This window comes from Populus alba, chromosome 2 (assembly GCF_005239225.2).
Source record: "Populus alba chromosome 2, ASM523922v2, whole genome shotgun sequence".
NCBI classification, from domain to species: Eukaryota; Viridiplantae; Streptophyta; class Magnoliopsida; order Malpighiales; family Salicaceae; genus Populus; species Populus alba.
The window spans coordinates 15,915,127-15,926,575 of record NC_133285.1 but is presented as its reverse complement, the minus strand read 5'-3'; the positions used below and the strand labels follow the sequence as shown (position 1 = coordinate 15,926,575).

The following is an 11,449-nucleotide window of genomic DNA, read 5'->3' as shown; positions in this document are numbered from 1 at the left end:
AACCAGAGGGTGGGTGGCTAAGATTTTACCAGGTGCTACGTGGCAGGATCAGAAGGGCAAGTGCAGCACAAAACAATGGTGGTCCCAGATGAGAACAACCGCTCTTTATTCTCCCATACCACACCTTGCTGGCATCCACCGCCGGTCTTTTCTAATCACCACCGAAGGGCCCTGCCCCTTGTTCAATGGAACCAAATCATTGAGCTTGTTTTCTTTTTCTTTTTCTCTTTTTGTTACTTAAAGAACAGTGAAAATAAATAATTCTTCACTTCACGGATCTTTAAATTAAAAAATAATTATAATTTAATAAATTCTGAATATCAGTTATTCTAATATTAATAATTATAATCAATTATAGAATCAGAGGAAATTATGCCTATTTTCACCAACGAGTTTTTTAACTTGTTCAAATTTCTTCTTAGATTCATCTTATTTCTATGCATTTTTACATCTTTTATTATTAACATAAGTTACAAATTATTTTTACTATTAATACATCAAAATTAATAAAAATTAATCTGAAATAAAAATAAAATTTTAAATTCTTTTAAAACGTTTTTTAAAAACAAAAATAAACACAGCGAAAATCGATGTACAGAGTTTCTATAGTAAAAGCCAGAAAAGTTGCCAAAATGCAACGAACTATTGGCATGCTCAAAAAACAAAAAGCTTCCAGCTTGGGATTGCGTGCTCAGCTGGCACCAGCTTTGGGTCTCTAGCTCCCCAGTAATTGCCAACGCGTCCCCTCGCCTCCCCGTCTCTTCTCCTCTCTCTCTCTCTCTCTCTCTCTCTCTCTCTCTCTATATATATATATATATATATATATATATATATATATAGACATGGAGCTCTCCATAAACGCTATCACCACAGCTCACAACACTCGCATCAAACACTTCTCTCCTCTCCCCTTTGTCTCTCCCTCTCTCGAGTCTTGATATAACTAAGAAATGGGGGTGTTCTGCAATGGATTCTCTCTGTTTCTGATAGCTTGCTCCATGGTGGTGGTTGCTTCTGGTAGTTTCTATCAGGATTTTGACTTAACATGGGGCGACCACCGTGCGAAGATATTCAACGGAGGACAGCTCCTCTCCCTGTCTCTAGACAAGGTTTCTGGGTCTGGATTCAAGTCCAAGAAGGAATACTTGTTTGGGAGGATTGATATGCAGCTCAAACTTGTTGCCGGCAACTCTGCTGGCACTGTAACAGCCTACTACGTACGTATACTATCAATCACAAGCAAAAAAAAAGAGAAGCTTAATTAACCCTTAATTTCTTAATATATATATACATAAATATATATATATATATATATGTATGTATATATATATATATATATATAAGTAAACTATACCATATACAGTCACTTTCAAACTAGAATGAATTTGAAAGCAACTTGCTGCGAAGTAGTGTTCATTGCCCTTAGCTAACACATTGAATAGGTCACGAGAATGATACTTCTCTGCCCTACTTGTGTATGAAAACTTGTATTTTTGTATTTTAAAAATATTTTTGAAAAAAATTAAAAGTTTTATATTTTTCAACTTTAAAATAATATTATTTTTTAAATTTTTAGATAGTTAGATGTACTAAAATTAAAAATAAATTTTAAAAAATATTATTTTAATATATTTTTAAATAAAAAATATTTTAAAAACAACTAAAAAAAAGTTCACACACATTTATTTTTTTCGAGAAAAAATGCTTTTATTATTAAGCGTGATTATTTTTGGTTCGGTTTGGTTTTTTAGAATAAAAACCTGTTCAAACCGGTTTGGTTTTGTTTTTCTGGTTTGGCTTGATTGTTTTTTGTTTGGATTCGGTTTGGTTTTTTTAGTTTCAAACTTATAAAATTAAAACTATACCAAATGAATTTTAAAAAATTTTAATCAGTTTTTTTAAGGGTTTGGTTTTTTAATTTCTCAGTTTAATGCATTAACTTTACGTCGGCCACTTGTTTGAAGAACCACTTCATTTTACATATGCAGTTCACTATAGAGGGGAAAGAAAAGGTCAATAGGGCATAGTTTTTAAAACTAATCCGAAAATTTTATTATCCAAAACTTGATATTGATTGGATTTTAAGTTAAATAAGAAAACGTGTTGATTCGATGAAATATGATTAATAAACTAGATTTTTAGTGGATTGGTTGATCTGGGCAAGTCGGAACAAGCTAATATCAAAAGAAAATTGTTTTTTAGATTGTCTGGATGTGATAAAAATGATTGATTTGGATTTTACGAGCAAAAGGGATAAATTGAATAGATTGTTCTTCATGAATTATGATTTTAATTTATATTAAACGTCTAATTAACTGGCAGTACTTTATTTGTGTTTTTTTCCATGCAGTTGTCTTCTCAAGGACCAACACATGACGAGATCGACTTCGAGTTCTTGGGGAACCTCACCGGCGACCCTTACATTTTGCACACCAATGTATTCACTCAGGGGAAGGGAAACAGGGAGCAGCAATTCTATCTCTGGTTTGACCCCACAAGAAACTTCCACACTTACTCCATCATCTGGAGCCAACAACACATCGTGTAAGTAATATTCAATCGTCTCTTCGATCTGGCTGTATCTAGTACTGTTCTTGAGTTCTTGACCGGCTGTCATCGTCTCTTTTCAGTTTCTTGGTGGATAATTTTCCGATAAGGGTGTTCAAGAATGCCGAATCAATCGGAGTTCCTTTCCCCAAGAGCCAGCCGATGAGGATTTACTCCAGCCTCTGGAACGCCGACGACTGGGCTACAAGAGGCGGGTTGGTGAAGACGGACTGGACGAAGGCACCCTTTACAGCTTACTACAGAAACTTCAAAGCTGATGCCTGTACTTGGTCCTATGGCACCTCTTCTTGTGGCTCCAGGTCTTCCAGTTCTTTCTCCGATCGTGCATGGCAAACCAACGCGCTCGATGCTCCGAGCAGAAGAAGACTGAGATGGGTCCAGAAATACTTCATGATTTACAACTACTGCTCTGACCTAAAACGCTTCCCTCAAGGTCTCCCTCCCGAGTGCAGACGCTCAAGATTCTGAGAGGTTCATGGATCATGAAACCTTTCTTGAAATTTATGATATCCGAGCCCATGGTTGAAGATACATTGCATATACCCTGCACTCCACGCTACACAAATAAAATCCAATTCTTTCGTTTCTTGTTTTTGTTTTTGTTTTTATTACCTACCCTTTTCGTGCTGTTGATGGCTGTAAATTCTACCCCAGATAATAAAGCTTCTTGTTTGAGTTTAGTTTTTCTAAATATCAGTGGTTATATGTGTTATTTTCTTTTAAAAAATAAAAAAATAGTTCACTTAAATGTTGAAGGTATTGAAGACAGCTAAAATTTGAATCAAATCCAATTATCATCGGAATTAACGTTTCATCAACAAGCTATTCTAACTCTCATCATAACAATTTTTTTAAAAAAATATCTGAACTGTCAGATTGGTGCATGAACATAGCCACTGTATGTTACATGTCAATTACAGAACAGGAGGTTGGCAGGTTGCTCTGAACAAGAAGAGAATGGCAGAAGAAAGTTATTTCCTGTTACAGAAAAAGAAAAAAGAAAAAAAATTCGTTCTGAAACATGTCTGTCCAACTTTATCTTGTTTCGTTGATAATAGCATCTCTAACATGATTCAGTGCACCGCTCACTCGCCTGTATCTAATAGGAATGGCCAAACTGACATTCACATCCGATTAATATTTTTTATTTTTAATAATTAGATGTTCGAGTTAACTTGCGCGCATCATAATTAATCCTCAAGACCCATTAAATATCCTATAAATCTAATAAACTTATAATGCACTTCAGACATGCACAACACGTCCATTAATTTAGTAATGTTTAAGTTATAAAGATGGAGGTTAATCGAATTTATATATATAATTTATGTTGTTTTTAACTCTTAATATATATCTAGAAATAATTTGGAAAAAATCAACTTCCAGACCTAGATCAGGCTCTAGGTTAACAACCATGCATAAATCGAACAGTTCTGCTCCACGAAAATTCCTGTGCTGTTTTATCCGGAAAGAAACAAACGCCAAGGTGAACTTTACATTGACTGTAGCTGGAAAATCACAAAATCTAATACGTACACAACCAAAAGAATAGAAATTCCTTGAACAAATTATATTTTCTTATTTTCATTTTCTTGGGATCGAACTTGAAAAACTGAAGCTGATGTGTACAACTCACCGAGTAACATCTTTAAGCAACTGGTAAACGCATCTCTGCAAAAAATTTGTAGCTAACAACAAATTTGATCTGTCTGTGATGTGCTCAGGAGGCAGGCATAAGGGCAAAAATACACCAAACCAAACAATCATAATCATACAAAGTGCATCATTTGTCTTGATTAGGTTTTGCTTCAAACGTCTGCATGTGGAATGACTCTTTCGTCCACTCCATTTGCGAAACTGACCCGTGGTCGCTCTCCACACTGCGTGGAAATAACAAGAATCACAGTTATTATACAGTAATATCTTTCCTAGGATGAGCATCAGAGAAGAACAAGTTTAAAATGCTTGTAATGCTATCCAGTACTTACTGTGAGTCTGCAGTGGATGCTGAGATCGGAATTCATTCCTTTAAGCCGTGTTTTTGCTAGTTCTTCTGCTTCAGATGCTTTCCTGCAGGCTTCTTTCACCTGAATCAAGAAATGATAAAATTTAGAATACATGTTCCATGTATTCGAGTAAAATGCAATGGAAGGAAAAATAACAGGGAAATTCAACATCAGAACTTCTGTATTCTTAACTGTAAGCAACATATAAGAAGTGGCAATACGATCTAAACCTAAGGTGAACACCCTTATAAAACATGCAGCCACACAAGTGATGCTGCAACTACCTCAGCTTATTTAGATAAAGTAGTCAAGAGGAAACTTGATTACAGCTCAAGTAGACAAGAGTAAAGCGAGTCCAATGATGCTTGATCGGCCATAAAACAACGCGTAATAATTTTAACACTTCATAACTTTTTTCCCAGTTTCTTTTTTTCCAGCATGTTCAGTAGCTCGACAGTTACTGACTCTACTGATGCTGCACCGGTGGCTACCAATTTTAGAACCAGGATGCATCTAGCAGTTTTGGAGAGCCGACTAGCATCACTTAAATAAAGAACAAACCACTCGGGGAATAAATATCGTTATTATGGGGATAGGGTAGCTAGGACCATCCCCAGTGCTAAAGAAAGTTGAGATTTTTCCTCAGGGATTAAGTAACTATAATGAGAAAAGTGACTGTCCACAGCATTGTTCTGAATGTAAAAGGGCAAACCAGCTGATCTATTCGCTTAAATATAATCACAAATGGACCAATCAAGCAGGCCTCCTGGTTTGTCATCCCTTTGATGAGTTCACCTTACCAGTATAATCTTAACCCATAGAGTTTGTATTTTGAACAGTTAACTTGTAGAAGCTCAATCATCTTTCTATTGCTGTATTGCTTAATTCCATAAACAAAAGCAAGAAAGCCACTTAATTAGGAAGACGCTCAATAGATCATCCTAGTTACATGGACAGAATATTAAGAAAAAGCTTCAAATTCGACAGACTTGAAACAAAAGCAGCTCAGCAAGTGACTACCATATATTAAATCATAGATCCTTCACGTTTCCTGTGAAGCAGGCCTCTTATAAAATACATGTGCACCACTGCCATATATAAATGATATTGTTCTAAGACATGATAATTAGATATGAGTGCAACAAGTCACAAAACTCCTGAGAAGGACACTTCTAGCCATCGAGTACGGTTTCTGCCTTTTTTCTTTCTTTCTTTAGAAAAAAGCAACACGGTAAGGTCACAGGCAATGTTAAAGTGGAAAACCCTGTAATTCTCAATAACATAGATTTCCATTCGAGACGATTTCTCAATTTTGTTGTAAGTTGATGTGGTCTGGTAAAGATGGAAATATGTTTATAGTTTGAGCATAACAAAGTGATATCATAGGATCTAGCAAACACCTAAATGTACTCATCACAAGGTTTAGGAGATAGACTCTGTTAAAGCATTTAGAGCAAAGAGATCAAAATATTTTACAGTATATCACTTGCTATTGTAGATAGAAAGAGTGGGAAGAATGACTCAAAGCATCTTGAGCTCATTCAGTATTTACCTGATCAGTACAGACAGCAAGGCGATCATCGGAACCAGATGTTGATTTCTCCAGCAAAGTCCTCAAGTGAGAGAGTTCATTGATCAAATCATAGGCCACTTCTTCAGCATCTTGCATCTGATTTTTTGAGAACTCAAATGCCCTTTCTGCATGGAGGCGAAAGGAAGCACAGTTTAAACATTCGCAACTTCCTCTGCATCCTCTTGGATTTCTCTTAAGAATACTCCTCTTGGGTCCAAGAGGAGGAATTCCTGAGGGATCGGAGACTTCAAGTTGGGATGAGTCTGCTTCCTCTGGCTTTGCATCATTAGTTCGTTTCAATACTGATGCCATACAGCCCCCTTCATTAACGACAGGTAATTCAGGTGCCCCTGATTTCAGGCTACATTCAGAGACAAAACATAATGACATAGGTGGTGAGCAGCTTCCATGAACTGAAGGCACAATATCAAGGGCAGCCTCTAACTGCTTGTCTTTATCTGATATAACATCTGCTGTAATCTCCTTTTCTGGTGAACCAGGTGATACTGGAGTTTCGGAGTTGTGTTCAGCAGATGTTGAATCTGCTTGAGCATCATTATATGCATCATTGGTAGCTGTCACAGTGATTTGCCCAGTACGTGAAGGGCCAGAATCACATTTCACAAGATAACATTCTCCATCAGACTTCTCAATGGGATTCTCATTACGGTAAGAAGTTGATAGTTGTGAGAGTAGAGAGACTGGATATTCTTCTGAGCGCTTCTCAAGTTTTGGATAATGAACATTTCCCAAAGCACCTGAGCAAATTATTTGCAAGAATGATTAGCTTAATGATATTTAAGCCCTGAATGAACTCCCACGATCTTCTGATGCAATCAAACCATATAACCGTTGGCATAAAGGAGAGAGATTACCAGAACTGTCTTTGGTGATATCCATCAGATATGGAAGCAATCTTCTATAGCTGAATGAGCTTGGAGTCTTAAATAGCTTCAGCTGTGAGCATGGATTCAAACCCTATTCCAATGTGAAATGCAGCTTACATTAGTGAAGAAAAAAAGAGGAATGAGAAGATTTGCGACTATGACACAGCATCATTAGTCTACTTGTATAATTAGAGAATTTATGACAGTCTCGTACAATCAAATATCAAACACCATATACACTTATGCCTGCAAATAAGCTATCCTCAAGGGCTCCTCATGATAAATTACCAATTTTCTTTTAGAAATCTTGGAGTCCATTATGTTATCACCAGCAGATCTATTGCTTCTGGGGGTTGTTTCATCCAATGGCCTCCCAATAACTCGATCAACTCTCTTTGAGACACATTTAACTCTGCTATCCACATTGGTGTAGGCCTCTGGTTTATCAAAAATATCACTATCCCGTGGAGTGACTGGGGTCAGCTGGATAGACTCTTCATTTGAGTCATCACTTTTTTCCAAAACACCACCTTTAAGATCTACTTCCTTCTTCGTGTGACAAGTCCTGCTGATTCTTTCAGTATCGAACAAATCAGGGCCTATAGGATTTAGACCAACAGCTTCAGAAGGATGCATCGTGTCAATTTCTTCTACACCTACAGTGTCAAATGCTGCAGTATGATCAAAATGTCGACCATCTTCATCACTTTCATTTAATTGGTGCTTCTCCTTGATCAACGAGAAGCTCTGCCTTGCATCCATAACATCTTGATCATCGCTAGAAATCCCAACATCAGTTCTTTCCATCTCTTCGCTATTAACAGGCTTTGTATCAGTAGAATAACCATCAAAACAAGAAGCGTGCACAGTTAAAGAAGCCCCTATCTCAATTTTTCCGTTCTCTTCATTCACAAGAGGCTTTGAACAATAATCATCGTTCACTGAGTTGTGGCTATTAAAACTCACGCAACGATCCCTCTCTGAACTAAGTTGTTCAAGAGATGTTACATTTAAGTCACTAGCACCAGATGAGCCATTGACAAGAAATTGTACACAATGTGGCTGAGTGTCAGAATCACCAGCATTACCCTCCAAGGAACTGTCTCTCTGGGAGTGATGCATCGATATTCCTGGACCACCCTCTATGTTTGGGCAGTTAGTTTTCTTGGGAGCACCTATGAAAACCAATCATAATGAAATTTAACTTCATAGTTTGGTTAACAATATACTTATCTCCAATGATTCTACAAACAGGTGGAAAATAGAGAAGAGTAGAGAAGTTACAAGAGTCATTTTTGACCATATCCATCAGATATGGAAGCAATCTTCTATAGCTTATTGAACCTGGGGTCTTGAATACCTTCCGAGACCATGGCCTATGGACCTATTCCAGAAATCCAACACTAGCTTAAATTAACAAGACATCATGATAGACTGATCACCACAAAATCATAGGAAACAAGAAAAATCAAAATCATGTTCAAGTAAATGAAGATTTCAAAGGGTCACTTACAAATTTGGTTGCAGAATTAGTGCCGATGTCCTTCTTCTCAGACCCCCTTTTCAGCACGCTTCCGATAGATGGCTCCTGAGAAGCTTGTCCCGTTTCCTTCGAATTTCTGCCTCCATTTTCAGCGAATCCATAACTCAACATCTCTGCATCAGGAGGTGTTCCTTTCATACATTCTTCATTCAAAATCTCACCATTGGAAATATTAATGTCATCCTCCATGATCTGCTCTTTGCAGGAATACCCCATGTCTTCTTTCACAGCCAAAGCATCAGCAAGTTTTATACTTGGGAAATTCTGGGAATCACAAAGAATCCCACGATTTTTCTCCTTATCAGATCCCTTTATGCCTTGTTTGTCAACAGCGCTTGGGACTGGAGAGAAAACCCTTCTGGTGCGAAGATCTTTGATTAAAATGGAAGGCCAGTCATCTGTATCGGCAGAATCACCATTTATTGTCCTTCGGGACCTCTTGTTAAGCGATTGCGACAAGACCCCGTGGTGTTTACTGTCAGTGCAGATCCCTATCCCCATGTAGGGAGGGGATGGTTCACTTCGTTTGCTGGGGATGAGCTTTGGAGCTTCTTCTTCAGTCATGGCTAAGGGATTCAGGGATAGGGTAGGAGAGGAAGCTATTGAGAGATTCTGTAGAGAGCGGGAGATGGAATTGGGCGGGATTAGATGGGTTATATATATATATTGACGGCGGGAAAGTAACAAGAGTAGTGGCGGGAAATGAGATCGGGTCGGATCTTTATGGAGAACATGCTTTAAAGTCTTCTGGACTGGTGGGCTGTCCTAGAAATATGAGATCTACATTCGGGTAGGGTTTTTAATTACATATATTAATTTGAACGAATTTGTAGTGATTTAGTTGATTTAATTGATTAATACTAACAAAATTAAAAATAATAAAAATAAAAATATTTAATTTCTATTTGTTTAGTTTAAATTTTTATGATTATAAATTTTACCTTGTGGTTTTTTCATGGTTGTCTTTTTATATGATAATCCTAGTAATTAGCCCGATAAGCCTTTCTTGTTTTATTTTTTTTTAATTTTTTCTTTTGATTTTGGATTATTTGAGCATTAAATTTTGTTATTTGTTTCATTTTTTTTTATACGTTATGTTGATTTCATATCCTATGTAATAAGTTAGTCAAGTTAACCCAGGTAGACTCATATTTTTTTCTTGACTTTTTACTTTATAAAATTTTATTATTTTTAAAAATTTTATCATTCGAGGTTAAATTAGTGATCCTTGTTCCTTTTTTGTGATTTTTATGATTTTTTTTATTTGGGGTTATCTTAAATGTAGTTTAATTAAATTAACCTGAGTTGACTTGATTTTTTTTTTTTGTGTTTTTTACCTAACTTTGATCTTTTTTGTGTTCTTTTTTAATTTTAATTTTATTTTTTATCCATACCTTACATCGCAAGTAACGAGTTAGTTAAGTTAACGTAGGTTGACTCAATTTTGTTTTCTTTTATGTTTCTTTCTTTGAAATCAATTTTTTTTTTACTTTTATCATTTGACATTAGGTTATTAGGTTTTTGAATTTTTATAAATTTTTCCCTTTTTTTTTTAATATTGGGTTAACCCGATTTCATATCTCAAATCATGTGTTAGTTAACCTTTATTTACTTGAATTATTATTATCTAGACATCTTTTTTATGTTAGGAAAAAACCAACCCGACCCGCGGCAAATCTTGAGCCGTCATTCTAGCAGTTGTTAAACATGGTCGGACGTAATGGATCCATCTTGGAAAATCAAGATTTGAAACCTAAATAAAGTGGTGGTTCTAGTTGAATCAGACCAAACATTAACTTGCTGAAACAAGGCAGACCCTCGTAGTTTTTAATGATCTATTTGACCAGATTAAACCCGATCAAGTCAACATTAATATTTAAAAAATAAAATAATATTTTTTTAATAAAAATAGTTGACCTGAGTTGATCCATTAACTCTTGAGTTGATCTAATAACCTGGTAATCTAAGTTCTTTTCCAAGCAAAGTCTTTAAATCAAATTAGACAACTATGCTCAAGTCAAGTTGCTAAGCAAATTTTTTACAAGTTTCATTCTATTGACAACCATTGGTCTTTATTATTACATTAATTATTTTAATTTTTTGATTAAAATGAATTTTTTTTTTGTGCAATATAATATGTATTAACTCTCTAGCGTAATACTAGTTTATTGCACGCACTTTCGCCATGGGTTGGATAAAAAATAATATCTAGATTATAAGAATTTTTTTAGCATTGTCATTAAACTCAGTACAATGGTTCAAATGTAAAAACCACTAACCCAGTTATTTGCTAAGCTTAGATTTTAAATTAAATCTCATGAGAGTTGTCATGATATGACCTTGTCAGCTAGGAAAATCCAAATGAAAAATATCAAAGGAAAGAAAAGAAATAGGTTGGGTTAGCCTTGGTTAGCTCGTCAAACCTACGACTCGGGTTACGAACTTTACTAAGTCGAATTATTATTATTTATCTTATTCTATTACAAAAGTACAAAATTAATTTACTATCAACCTGATACTTAAGAACAAGATTAAATAAAAATTATATATTAAATAATGAAAATGAAAAAAAAAAAGATTAAGAAAAAGGGCAAAAAAACAAAGAAAAAAACAATAAAAAATCCATATTAAAAGATTGTTGAAGATATTATCAAATCTACTTACGATAATACCGATACCAAAGATAATATCAAATCGTGATCATATATGCACAAAATATTATTGATACTAAAGATAATCATGATCATATCTGCAAGAGATATTCTAGGAATTAAATTCATATATTATTATTCATTGCATCCTTAAATATAGTATTTCTGAATCAAAGGATTGTAATATACATAGGACTTTGTAATCTAAATAGGACTTTGAT

General features: G+C 35.3%; 2 protein-coding genes across 2 annotated transcripts; one reads left to right on the top strand and one right to left on the bottom strand.

Annotated features, from left to right (window-relative positions):
- The first annotated feature begins 845 nt into the window (after positions 1 to 845).
- LOC118043741 (xyloglucan endotransglucosylase/hydrolase 2) lies at positions 846 to 3,248 on the top strand. Its single transcript, XM_035051808.2, has 3 exons — positions 846 to 1,217; positions 2,351 to 2,544; positions 2,631 to 3,248. Exons 1-3 carry the CDS (start codon positions 951 to 953, stop codon positions 3,034 to 3,036), a joined length of 867 nt encoding a protein of 288 aa, XP_034907699.1. The 5' UTR covers positions 846 to 950; the 3' UTR covers positions 3,037 to 3,248.
- Positions 3,249 to 4,039: 791 nt separating this feature from the next.
- LOC118043733 (uncharacterized) lies at positions 4,040 to 9,319 on the bottom strand. Its single transcript, XM_035051799.2, has 7 exons — positions 8,548 to 9,319; positions 8,319 to 8,418; positions 7,323 to 8,209; positions 7,023 to 7,125; positions 6,127 to 6,905; positions 4,557 to 4,655; positions 4,040 to 4,448 (listed from the first exon to the last, which is right to left on the bottom strand). Exons 1-7 carry the CDS (start codon positions 9,139 to 9,141, stop codon positions 4,377 to 4,379), a joined length of 2,634 nt encoding a protein of 877 aa, XP_034907690.1. The 5' UTR covers positions 9,142 to 9,319; the 3' UTR covers positions 4,040 to 4,376.
- Between the last annotated feature and the right edge of the window lie 2,130 nt (positions 9,320 to 11,449).

What these genes read in the sequence shown, in the direction of transcription:
- LOC118043733 (XM_035051799.2), bottom strand. Translation starts at nt 9,141, where the DNA reads ATGACTGAAGAAGAAGCTCCAAAGCTCATCCCCAGCAAACGAAGTGAA. An exon ending in TATGGTCAAAAATGACTCTT is followed by an intron (nt 8,210 to 8,318) that starts GTAACTTCTCTA and finishes TGGTTTTCATAG; the next exon opens with GTGCTCCCAAGAAAACTAAC. An exon ending in AGATTTCTAAAAGAAAATTG is followed by an intron (nt 7,126 to 7,322) that starts GTAATTTATCAT and finishes ACATTGGAATAG; the next exon opens with GGTTTGAATCCATGCTCACA.
- LOC118043741 (XM_035051808.2), top strand. Translation starts at nt 951, where the DNA reads ATGGGGGTGTTCTGCAATGGATTCTCTCTGTTTCTGATAGCTTGCTCC. An exon ending in GCACTGTAACAGCCTACTAC is followed by an intron (nt 1,218 to 2,350) that starts GTACGTATACTA and finishes TTTTCCATGCAG; the next exon opens with TTGTCTTCTCAAGGACCAAC. An exon ending in TGGAGCCAACAACACATCGT is followed by an intron (nt 2,545 to 2,630) that starts GTAAGTAATATT and finishes GTCTCTTTTCAG; the next exon opens with TTTCTTGGTGGATAATTTTC.